General features: G+C 51.8%; 1 protein-coding gene across 1 annotated transcript in view; it reads right to left on the bottom strand.

The window, feature by feature from the left end:
• Iffo2 (intermediate filament family orphan 2) overlaps positions 1 to 5,803 on the bottom strand; it is a 44,438-nt gene extending 38,635 nt beyond the window's left edge. The window contains exon 1 of the mRNA XM_013035803.1: positions 5,142 to 5,803. Coding sequence (XP_012891257.1) covers positions 5,142 to 5,803 — 662 coding nt within the window. The remainder of the gene's footprint in view (positions 1 to 5,141) is intronic.
• Positions 5,804 to 12,814: the final 7,011 nt, after the last annotated feature.

Genomic DNA, 12,814 nt, shown 5'->3' with positions numbered 1-12,814 from the left:
GCCGGCCGCGGGCGGCCGCAGCAGCTCGGGCCCGGTCTGCACGGCCTGCTCCCGGGAGAAGGTCTTGTAGCGCAGCCGCCGCTCGCGCTCGCTCTGCTGCTGCTCCAGCTGCTTCTCCAGCAGCCGGTTGCGCCGCTCCAGCTCGTGCACCTTGGCCAGGAAGCAGCGGAAGCGCACGTTGAGCCCCTTCAGGAGGTGGATGTTGGAGCCTAGGTCGTCCCGCAGCGCCGCGGTGACCGGCGACGGCCCCGGCCCGGCCCCTGGACCCAATGCAACAATGAGATGTACAAGTCGTATGTCGAAAACAGAATCCTGTTTTCAAAGTGAATCTTTCTCAGACCATCACTGGGAAGTCGGATGGAAATGCAAATCTCAGGTATTCAGCTTCCCACTGTCCCCAGGATTGTCCCAAGGCATCTTGCTTATGGGTTCGAGGGCTCTGAAGGACCCACTTGAAAACTACCAGGCCAAATGATCCTGTAAGTGTTCTAGCCTCCCAAAGGACCCTGGCAGCACCCTGAGCAACAAGGGCATCCCAGTCGGGAGCTGCACAAGGGGAACAAAGCCAGCCAACTCCAAACCCCATTGGGCCTGGAAACAAAGCAGGGTACAGGGGCTGTGGACCAGGACCAATATCTCCCACCAAACTGTGACAACTTCCCCCACTGCCAGGCTAGATGGACCTGTTTCTTGACAAGCTCAAAGCTGTCCTGCTTCCTCTGCCAGCCAATGAAGACAGAAGAAACCATTGAAACAGCGTAGCCTGGGGATGGCCTAGGCAACAGCACTGCCCATGTCCCAAGCATGGACCCATTACACAAGGCAGAGAGGCAGGAGAAAGACAAGGATATGCCCAGAACATGGCATCTCAGGAGATTAATAGATCAGTTGTGAGCCACAGGCCCGAACCACTGAGCAAGCTAAAGGGAGCATCCGAAGGAGCCCCCTTGATATAAAAGTGGAGGCCCAGAGGCCCAGAGAAGGAAGCACAATATATAATGTGACACAATATATAATGACAGAGCCCTGGAAGGCAACTCAGAGAACTTTCCATCTGTTTATAGAGGCTAACTTCAGCAGTGATTTCCCAGGGAAAAGCCCCTGGCTTGCAAACTCAGATGGAATAGTTAGTGGCAATGGGTGGTGACAAAGCAAAGTGTTTGTTTTGGTTTCCAAATCAACACTTGACAACCTTGTCCTCCTTATAGTTTCAGTGACCACATCGCCCACGTGGTAAAGAGCTGGTTGGGCCGAGAAGGAAGTCAAAGAATAGTGAGCAGGGCCAGGGCTAGAGCACTGAAATCAAGAGCTCTAGTTAGGGCTGGCGTTTGCAAGGCACAGTTCATGGGCTACTGGTGGATGGTAACTAGATGATGTGCAGTGGTACGTGGTGTACATGGTCTAAGTTTTCAATCCAGTGGTTTCATAGGTGAGTGGATAAACAAAGTATGATCTATCCATCCAATAGAATCTTATTCAGCAATGAAAGGGAACATCTCATACATACAGTAACATAGATGAGCCACCAAACATTATCCAAGCCAGACACAAAAGACAATTCATATTGTGTGATTCCATTTATATACAACATCCAGGAAAGGCAAATCAATAGAAATATAGAACAAATCACCAGTTACTTGGGTTGGGGCAGAGAAATGCTGGAAATTGAACCAGGACTCATGTGTGCTAGGTAAGTGCTCTGCCACTGAGCTACAGTCCCAGCCCAAACTCAGAAGTGGGGGAGGGGGAAGGAGGGAAGGAGATAGCCATAACCTGCCTATATTAGACCTCTCTAGTTCACTGCCTTTTCTGAGCTTATGTACTTCTAGGTAGTGAATTATTTACTATGATTATTTCTCACTGAATTTCAAGTCTGGGAAGACCACTGGAATTTATGCAGCCTAGGGATTTTTTTTTAACTTTTTAAAAAAGTTGACTGTATGTCCATCCTCCTCTGAAAGAAAATGCTTAGGAGAAGCTCTATCTACCAACCAATAAAAAAAAATGTTATGTGTATAAATTCATATTGCAGATTCAAATACTTAACAGTGACCTATTCTAAATCTGATCAATATGATTGATGAGACTATTTTGATGCATTAACACTGAGCCTAGAGACTGGGGATGACAATTCCACATGCAGTTTAAATCCATCTCCAGTTTTGTCTACATAGCATAAAAAAGATTGTGTGGCGGTTGGGTGGGTGCTGGAATGAACTTTTATCACTCCAACCCTCTCTAGTCTGCTCTGTGGGAGGATTAAGAAGATAAAGGCAAGTACCAGAGGCTCACTGCTATAATCTTAGCCAATAAAGAGGCTGAGGTCTGAGGAGGTTCAAAGCTAGCCTGGGGGGACAAACCTGAGAGAATTTCGTCTCTAATTAACCTCCAAAAAGATGGAAGTGTAGCTATGGCTACAAGAGGTAAGATGCCAGCTGTGAGCGAAAAAGCAAAGGGACAGCACTGAGGCTCTGAGTTCAAATGTGCATGCAGGCACACACGTGCGAACACACACACACACACACACACACACACACACACACACACACACACGGAGGGACTCGGGCCCAGCTTCCAGGGCACAGTTTAGGGAATGACAAGGATGTCCTGCTCAGTGCAAAGCTGTGGTTCCAAATGCAAGTGGCCAGGAACAGGAATTGTTTCAAGCAGCTAGCTTAGTAATATGGGAATCCTCTTCAAACAGAAGAGGAGAGAGATGCTTTAACTTGAAGCCAAATACTGAAAAAGCATGGTAGTGAAATAGCATTAAGAAGTGAAAAATGAGTGAGAACATAATTATAGCTATCTTAATATATTAACGTACGTACGTGTGTGTGTCTGTGTGTGTGTGTGTGTGTGTGTGTGTGTAAACTGAGGCTTGAACTCAAGACCTCCTGCTCTTAAGTGACTTTTTTGTTTAAGGCTGGTATTCGACTATTTGAGCCATACCACTTCTGGCTTTTTGCTGGTTAACTGGAGATGAGTCTCACAGACTTTCCTGCCTGAGCTGGCTTCAAATCATGATCTTCAGATTTCAGCCTCCCATAGCCATGACATTTTTTAAAGAATCATTTTTATCAAGTATCTAAGGAACCTGTAAAGCATCACAAGGAAAGGAACACAGAGCCCAACCACCTTGCAGAGGTACAGAGGAATACAAAGCCCAGGGAAAGGAAAAATCCAACCTGAGCCTTAAATCAACTTCAGAAGAAGACAATCATTCTACCTCGCGAAACAATGGAGGAAAGGAAGGTGTGCACGCTATCGCAGAAATGCGGGAAGAGAGACGCCTGCGCCCCACCTGTCTCAGCACCCCACCTGTCTGTCTCCACAGCACCACCTCATTCCAGGCCAGCACTGACATCACACCCCACACCCTGGGTGCAACCTCCAAGGTCCATTGCTCAATGCCAGCCCATCTCCTTCTAAACCTGGGCCCAATCCTTCCCGTCACCTTGGAAGCCAGGTCCCAAAAGCACCCACACAACTAAACAAACAAACACAAGCTTGTGGCATGACTACACCATCAAGAGGAGCAGACAGGAGGGCCTGGCCCACCCCTCCCTGAGTCTCACCATTTTAAGCAAGTGTCTCCTGCTCTATCCACGGGACCGAGGCCTGCATGGGAGTCGGGGGACTTGGAGACACATCTGCACCCTGCTAGCTTGACAAGGTGTCTATGAACTTGACCACTTTATTTACACCTTGGAATGAAGGAAGCACTTCAGCTGGAGTTTACTATCCCCGTTTCTCTGATGAGGAAACATGCTCTCCAATGGTTTGCCAATCTCCTCGGCATTTCAATTCTCCCCTGTACTCACTGGCCCGTTCAGTGTGAAAGAAGACTCAAGCCCAGTACTCAGTGGTGCTGTGCAGGGGATGGGAAGAACAGTGCAGCTCAATTCAGAGCTCTGACACCTGAGACCACAACCCAGGTCCAGACAGCCTCTCCCCTAGCCAGACCAGACATACTCTTCTCTCATCAGAAAGCTGAGCTGGCAGCATCAGCCAGGCCAGGCCGAAGGTGGTAGGAAGCAATATCGTTTCCCAGCCAGGGAATCTGGGCTAGAGAAGAACACACTAGCCAGGCTAGCATGCAGTCTGCCAGCTCCCTCCTGCTCCAGCCAGAGCCATTGATCTGGATGCATCCGATAGCCATTCTTCCAGCTCAAGGTTATCTTCATCTTACCACTGAGTTTATGGGAGTCAGTCAACCATTAGACTGAAGGAGTATGGAGGAGATGAGGCCTGTGGCCAGTCGGATGGAGTCTGCTCCTGCAGCCCAGGGAGCTAGACCTTACAGAACTGGAGCCACACAGCCAGCCCTGGCCCAATGAGGGGGGAAGGGAGGGAAGCAGGGACAGAACCATCTGTCTTCACACACAGGATAAATTTAATTCAAGGAATAAAAGGGAAGTAGGTGGGTTATCAGTTTTCCTCTCATTCATGAAGGGAGGAAAGCCTATCTCCTACATCTTTGGGGGATAAAGTCACAGGTTCAAATCCTGCCTTTGCCATGCATTAGCCAAACTACTGAGAGCAAGCCTCTTCCCATCTTAGCGCCTCAGTTTCCTCATCTGCAAAATGGGGCTGAGACCGTCTTTCACTGCATTATCACAAGAATGAAATGAGATCACAAGTCGGGTTATCCTTGGCCCACACCTGTAATCCTAGACACTCAGGAGGCTGAGATCTGAGGATCATGGTTCAAAGGCGGTCTGGGCAGAGAAGTCTGTGAGACTCGCATCTCCCATTAACCGCCAAACAGTAGAGCTGTGGCTCAAGCGTAGATACAGCGCCAGGGACAGTGCCCAGGCCCTGAGTTCAAGTCCCAGTACCGGCACAGACACACACAAAAACTGAGATCACACACAACGTCGCTGGAATTACGTCCATAGGAAACACTGTGTCTGACCGGGTGACGGCACGGCGGTACCCGGGCTGTCGTCAGAGCCCGCCCCCATTCTTGGATCCAGATAACTGAGTCTTCCTCGTGCGCGCGCGTGTAAGGAGGGAGGTCGGCCCGCAGCTCCCAGCTGCCAGGCCCAGCTGCCCACCCCGCCCCGCCGCCGGCACGCATTCCGCGGCTGCCGGGGACCCGGATACCGTTCCCCGCGATCGCGGGGGGGGGGCCCACTCACCTCCGTTTGTACTCGTCGCGCTCCCGCTTCACCTTGGCCAGCACGTTGTAGAGCGCGCGGATCTCGGGGGTGATGGTGTCGATCTGCACGCCCACGCCGTCGGGGTGCACCCACGACACGCCGGGGCCCTGCACCGTCTCCACGCCGCCGCCGCCCGTGCGCCGCACCTGCGTGTAGCTCCAGATGGTCCCGGGCAGGCGGCCGTAGTGCTGCGGGTGCGAGCCGCCGCCGGGGGGCAGGCCGCCCAGGGCCACGGTGTTGGCGTTGGCGCCCAGCGCCGCGCCGCCGCCGCCGGCCGCGGGCGGCCGCAGCAGCTCGGGCCCGGTCTGCACGGCCTGCTCCCGGGAGAAGGTCTTGTAGCGCAGCCGCCGCTCGCGCTCGCTCTGCTGCTGCTCCAGCTGCTTCTCCAGCAGCCGGTTGCGCCGCTCCAGCTCGTGCACCTTGGCCAGGAAGCAGCGGAAGCGCACGTTGAGCCCCTTCAGGAGGTGGATGTTGGAGCCTAGGTCGTCCCGCAGCGCCGCGGTGACCGGCGACGGCCCCGGCCCGGCCCCGCCGCCGCCGCCGCCGCCGCCGCCGCCGCCTCCCGGGCAGCCCCCGCCGCCGCCGCCCGGCGGGCAGCCGAAGGCCAAGGTCATCTCCCCGAACAGCAGCGAGTTCACCATGCGCCGGCTGCGTGGCTCATGGCCTCGGGCCCGCGGCTCCAAGTGCGGCTCCAACTCCGGGCAGGGCTCCCGGCGCGGCCGGGCCAAGGCGGGCGCGGGCTCCATCGCGGCCGGCCAGGCGATGCCAGATGCGCGCCAGATGCGGCCTCTGCAGCGACGGCGGGCCGGGCTGCAGCCGGATGTGGGCGCCGAGGCGCGGGCTGAGACTCGACGGGACCCGGGGACGCGGAGGAGGCTGCGCGAGGCCGGCGAGGATCTCGGCTCCCACCGCCCCGGCTGTCAGAGACGCTGTGGAGCGGCCGCGGCAGCCGCGCGCGGACGACTCCCCGAGGACCACGCCCACTCTGCGGCGGGCCCCGCCCCTGTCGTGGCCGCGCCTACTCCTCCACCCTCTGCGGCGGTTCCCCGAAACGGAGGCTCCGCCCCCCGGGCCTGCAGCGTCAGGCCACGCCTACACTCCTGAGGCTCCACCCATCCCGGGCACCACCGTTCTCTCATTGGCCTGGACCGGCTGCTGCAGCTCTGGCTCCGCCCAGCTGCCCAGCTGTACCACGCCTCCCCAGTGTGCGGTGCCCAGAGTCTGCCCTGAAAGACGTGTACCGCAGAGCTGCACCAGGGACGCTTTCTCGGGGACCGCGGCAGAGCCAGCCCGGCCTCTTAAAGGAGCCCGCAGCTTCGGCCCTGACCACTTCTCCCCCGTCGCTGCGGGGTCCCCGCTTCGTCTGGTAATCAGGCTCCCTCATCCCAATTTTCCCCTACCCCAGATTCCCATTGATCGCGGCCTGGATGGGCCGAGGGACCCCAGAATCAAGAGGTACCACCGGGGCTGGGAAGGTGGCTCAGTGGTAGAGCGCTTGCCTTGCATGCATGAGGCCCTGGGTTCGAGTCCTTAGCACTACAAAAGCAGAAAAAGCTGGAAATGGCGCTGTGGCTCAAGTGGTAGAGTGCCAGCCTTGATCTGAAGAGCTGAGGGACATCGCCCAGACCCAGAGTTCAGGCCCTACGACCGCACCTCGGGCTCTCATCCCCACTCCAGCCGGGGCAGGCCTAGATACTCCTTTCTCTAAATAAAAGATCGCCCCCACCCGGTCACCTGGCTCCTGAGATCTGATTAAGGCTCTAGGCCTCCAGGGCCCGGGGAAAATCAAGACCCTGGGTCTGGCTTCCTGTGAGCTGCTGTGGCTTTCCACTCTCAGGACAGCCTGCCCATCACCACACACAGGCTGACACAGCTGATCCTAAAACTGGGGCTCCATTTCATCCATGCATTCATTCACTTACTCATTCGTTTCCACACCTACCACCCTAAAGGCCAAGTAAGTCCTCCAGCAGTCTCGTGGTATATCCTGAACCAGTATAGCATATGCCTACAAGCGTCTTCACATCCATTTTACAGTGGCTGAGACCTGAGTAAGGTAACCATCTAACTCAATGTGTATGCTAGGGGGGGGCAGGGTCAGTTGTGGGACTTGAACTCATGTCCCTGAGCCTCATGGTGCTCAAGGGGACTTTTCTGCCCTGGCCAGCTTTGAACCACAATCCTCAGATCTCAGCCTCCTGAGTATCTGGGCACGAGCCACTGGCCTGTTTTGTTATGTTTTGTCATTGTGCCAGTACTGGGGCTTGAACTCCAGGCCTGGGCACTGTCCTTTGGCTCTTTTTTGCTCAAGGCTGGTGCTCTACCACATAAGCCACAGCTCACTTCTGGCTTTTTTTTGCTGGTTCATTGGAAATAATCTTACAGACTTTTCTGCCCAAGCTGCCTTTGAACTGTGATCATTTTTCAGGTCTCAACCTCCTGAGTAGCTAGGATTACAGGTGTGAGCCACTGATATCCAGCCTCACTTCTGCTTTTTTTTTTTTTTTGGTTGGTCTCGTGGGGCTTGAGCGCTGTCCCTGTGCTCTTCAGCTCAAGACAAGTGCTCTACTGCTTGAGCCACAGCGCCACTTCCGGTTTTCTAGTGGTTTATTGGAGATAAGAGTCTCTCGGAGTTTCTTGCCCAGGCTGGCTTTGAACTGTGATCCTCAGATCTCAGCTTGCTGAGAAGCTAGGATTACAGGCGTGAGCCACCGGTGCCTGGCTTTCATTTCTGCTTTTTATCTCCACCATAAACCTCAACGGAAAGAGAATTCCACCTTTGAGTGGCTGTGGGTTGCTCACTGTGCACTTAACCAGATATGTGGCATGTTCTAGATTCTTTTGGCCACCTTTTATTCCATTGGCATTTAATTTTTGTGTGACTAACTTGTGTGTTTGTCTTGTGTCTTTGTATGTAAGCTTGAGGATGGGTTCCCTGTCTAGCAGGGACAATATCTTGGTGTTCCTGGTGACAAGAGACACAAAGGAGACTGGGACTTGCTCTGGGGTGGTGTTGTGGCTGGAGTTTCGACCTGATGTATTTTCTATTTGGCCACAACTGCAGTATTTCCTTCCCTACACTTGCTCTCTGTCAATGTAGACTCACATTGAAGCTATGAAACTCACTACTCTGGGAAGCTCTCTTCCCTCCCTCTTCCTTTCCCTCTCCCTTTCTCTCTCTCCCTTTCTCTCTCTCCCTCTCTCTCTTTCTTCTAACACAATCTAGTCATTTAACTCTTTTATCTTTCCATTTTGATGAGAAGAATAGAAGAATCAAAAACCCTCTGCCTTGAAGCACTATTTTTGGACTCCTACCCAAAGGGCATGAGGATAACATTTGAGGATCTGAGACCCTGGAATGGACAGAAGTTCTATCTTTATGTCCACTCATTTCTGAGCTGTTGAGCATTTTCTTTGATGAATGCAGGCAGTAAGTAGAAGTCTCTGTGATTCTATCACTGATGGAAATCACAGATATTTCTATACCTGTAGGTAGAATTGAAGACATGGTGGTTCTGAAAGTCCTATAAGAGTCACTACTCTCTCTCTCTCTCTCTCTCTCTCTATATATATATATATATATATATATATATATATATACACACACACACACACACACACAGATATGGCTATAGAGATCAAGAGGATGCTGATGGCTTTCTCCTATAATCCTAGCTACTCAGGAAACTAAGATTTCAGAACTAAATAAAGCAAGATCAGGAAAAAAAAGTCTATGAGGTTCTTATCTCCAATTAACCAGCAAAAATCTGGAAGTGGAGGGCTGGCTCAAGTGGTGGAGCACCCACTTTGAGTGAAAAAAGCTAAATGAGCGAGTAAAGCCAAGTCCCAGCTCCAGTACCACCACACACACACACACACACACACACACACACACACACACACAAAATTAAATATTAGGAAATCAAACTCAGGGCCTCACCCATGCTAGACAATCACTCTACTACTGCCAACCCACATACCCAACTCTAAACCTTTTTTAGTTAGTTATTAATAAAGATGCATACTTGTTACTGTAGCATATGTGTAATATATCTGATATTATATTACTATCACCATTTTTCTTTGACCTATTCATTGTAATTACATTGTTTCAATTGCATGGGTTTGAGTTTCACCCTAATCCATTTTTATGTATGTGATAGGACTGAGGCTTGAATTTAGAGCCTGAGTGTTGTCCCTTTGCTTTTTCATTCAAGGCTAGCACTCTACCACTTGAACCACTTCCTCTACTTCCAACTTTTTGGATGAAGATAAGAGTCTTATGGATTTATGAACTTCCTTGCCCGAGCTGGCTTCGAACAATGACTCTCAGATTTCAGCCTCCTGAATAGTAGGATTACAGGATTACAGTAGGAGGCACTAGCACCTGACTCCTAAAGCATTGTGTGTGGAGGGCTTGAACTCAAGGTCTGAACACTATCCTTGAGCTTTTGTGTTCAAGGTTAGCACTCTACCACTTGAGCCACAGCTCCACTTCCAGCATCTTTTTGATAGTTTATTGGAGATAAGAGTCTCACAGACGGGACTGGGAAGGTGACTCAGTGGTAGAGTGCTTGCTTGCATATACAAGGCCTTGGGTTCAATTCCTCAGCACCACATAAGCAGAAAAAGCTAGAAGTAGTGCTGTGGCTCAAGTGGTAGAGTAGTAGCCTTGAGCTGAAGAGCTGAGGGGACAGCGCCCAGGCCCAGAGTTCAGGCCCCACAACTGACAAAAAAAAAAAAAAAAGAGTCTCACAGACTTTCCTGCCAAGACTAGCTTTGAACTGCAATCCTCAGATCTCAGCCTCCTGAATAACAAGGATTATAGGTAGGATCCACTGGTGTCCAGCACTTTAAAAAAAAATAAAAAATGACTCCAAAGAGGGTTTATGGTTTTCAGCCAACTACCTAGAAATCCACGGGGAAGAAAGGGTTCAGAAGCCATGCCTGGGCTGGGAAGGTGGCTCAGTGGTAGAGTGCTTGCCTAGCATGCATGAAGCCCTGGGTTCAATTCCTCAGCACCACATGAACAGAAAAAGCCAGAAGTAGCACTGTGACTCAAGTGATACAGCACTAACCTGGAGCACAGAGAGGCTCAGGCTCAGGGAAGTGCCCAGGCCTTGAGTTTAAGCCCCAGGACCAGCAACAAAAGAAGCTACACCTTGGGAGTGGCTCCTTGCACCCTCTCCCAGGAAAGATCTTTCTTCTACCCTGCCCTGAAGTTGGGGTATACAACCCTCCTAGGAGGGCAGCCTTGTCCTGAGTATTGGGAGACTCAGACATTCCTGACCATGGACTGAACATGTGCTTGGTCACCAGTCCTTCCCCAAGGCTGAGGAAAGTGCTGGAAGGCAATGTCTAGAGACCTTGAGACCATCCCGGGGTGGCCCTGGGGCTCAGGGAGAAGTGGCTGAGCAGAGAGAGGCCAGAAGATCTGAAGGAGGCTCATAAGTGGCACTTGAGCTTGAAGGGCTTGGGGCCAAGCTGTAGAGACAAGATGGGTACAAACTAGGCAGCTGAAAAGAAGCTCCACCACTACCGAGGAGCAGCAGTACGTTACTGCATGCCTCACTCCTTGTGGGTAGGAGAATAAGGGAGGTACGCCAAGAGGATACACCTTCCAGCTAGGGGACCAGCATGAGTGAGTCCCATGCCTAGGACCAAAGGGTTTCCTAATTCAGTACATTCCGTTCCAAAACACAGAAGGCCTGAGCAAACTGGATGAGCTGTTTTCTTCTTCCAGCCCTTAGAGATCTGGAAACTCTGTCTGCACGTGTGCATACAAGTGCCAGGAATGGGGCTGAAACTCAGGTCCTTGCCATCTTGCTCAGCTTTCTTTAAGTAAGACTGGCACCCTACCACATGTGCCAAACATCCACTTCCAGCTTTTTGCTGGTTAATTGGGGATAAGAGTTTCACGGGCTTGCCAGCCCCACACTGGGCTTCAAACCCCAATCTTTAGATCTCAGTCTCCTGAGTGAGTACTAGGCTTACAGGTATGTGAGCCACCAGTGCCCAGCCAGACCTAGAAAATTCTAAGGCCAGAAATCCTGGCTGTCAATGGCCACCCCATTCAGTACCTAATAACTAGTATGATAATAATGTTCCCTTTGTTTTGCCTAAGCAAGTGGGGAAACTCACACACAGCTTCCACACATGCACCAAGAACTAGGAGAAAAAATTCAGGCCCCACAATCCCACACCTAGTAGACTTCTTTGGAGCCCAACTGGAGTTGTCCTGCCTGGGTTCCCACCCACACCCCTTGCTCTCTCTTCCATTCCCTACCCACAGGCTTCAGTTTCTAGAACATTCCTATAGGTCCTCTTCCCAATGAAATGCAAGAGAGCCATATAGGATAATGACCCAGGGGGAGGGTGTGACTGGAGGTCCCCCAGATGCTGCAGGTGAAAATTAATCCTATAAGCAGAACAGGCAGACTCTTGAGCTATTACAGCTCTCCTCCTTCAAGGAACAATGAAGACAAGAAGAGCCAAAACAACAACAATTAAAAAAAAACATAAAATAAAACTTTGGCATAAAGGACACCTCCTCCTCGCTGGGCACCAGCAGAGATCCGTCCTTCATGGCAGCTCCAGGCTAACACAGGGCTTAAGCTTCTGTTGGCACAATTATTTCTGGGTGGGTTTGCCTTCCTTGAAAAGGGTGTGGATTCTTTTTTTTTAACCAGAGCCAGGGCGCCACAGTGTCCCACTGTCTTCGCTGACGCTGCTGACCTTGGTGAACAAGACTTCAGGGAGACCCAGTTGTTTCTGGCACCTTCTCTGGGCCACCTCATGGACAAGGCCTCAGGAAGGCCAGTCTGGGTTCGAAGCAAGGAGTCCAGAGCCCGGCGCTCTTGATCATTGACCATGTAAATCTGGCAACGGACTCAACATCCCTGTGCCTCAGTTTCCCCCCCTGGGGAATGGGTGATACATTGGATTGGTTTGAGGACAGTACAAGCCCCCATGTACAGAGCTCTAGTGATCACAAGCCAGGAGTCTAACTGGTGTGTGCCAGGCCTGTCCTAGTGAACGGGTAAAGTAGTTGGACCCAGGGCCCCCAAATAGCCTGGCAGGTAGAAACCAGATGCAAAAGAGATGTTTCAGACCATGGTGTCTCTTCCCCTCCCTAGTCCCTTCTAGTTTCTATAACCTTCCCATGACCCTGGGGAGAGGGTTTGCTGAAGGGACCTGCAAACAATTAACAACCAATCGGAAAGTTGTGGAATCCTATCAGACCAATAAAATATCACCTTCCAAAACACCTAATCATCAAAGGAACAACCAATAAGAGCCCAGCCCAGGATATAAGAACCCCCCCAGACTCAGCCACATAAACAGAGAAGAGAGAGAGAGAGGGAGGCAGAGAGAGAGCTGAAGAAGAGAGGCTAGATGACTAGCAGAGCAGTGGTGGCCACGACATTCAAGCTGGATTCTGTTCTGAATAAAGTTCTTCACACTCGTCCTCCATCGTTTCTGAACTTCATTCTTCAAGAACAAGACAAGAACCCAGTGAGACACAGGAGGGTCAGCAGCGCCGGCTGTGGAACTACAACACTGGCAGGCGCTGCCCGCTGCTGAGCTGCGACACTGGCAGGCGCTGCCCGCTGCTGAGCTGCGACACTGGCAGGCGCTGCCCGCTGCTGAGC

Source organism: Dipodomys ordii, unplaced genomic scaffold, assembly GCF_000151885.1.
Source record: "Dipodomys ordii isolate 6190 unplaced genomic scaffold, Dord_2.0 Scaffold6, whole genome shotgun sequence".
Lineage (NCBI taxonomy): Eukaryota > Metazoa > Chordata > Mammalia > Rodentia > Heteromyidae > Dipodomys > Dipodomys ordii.
The sequence above is the reverse complement of the archived record's forward strand: the minus strand, read 5'-3'. Positions and strand labels throughout refer to the sequence as shown.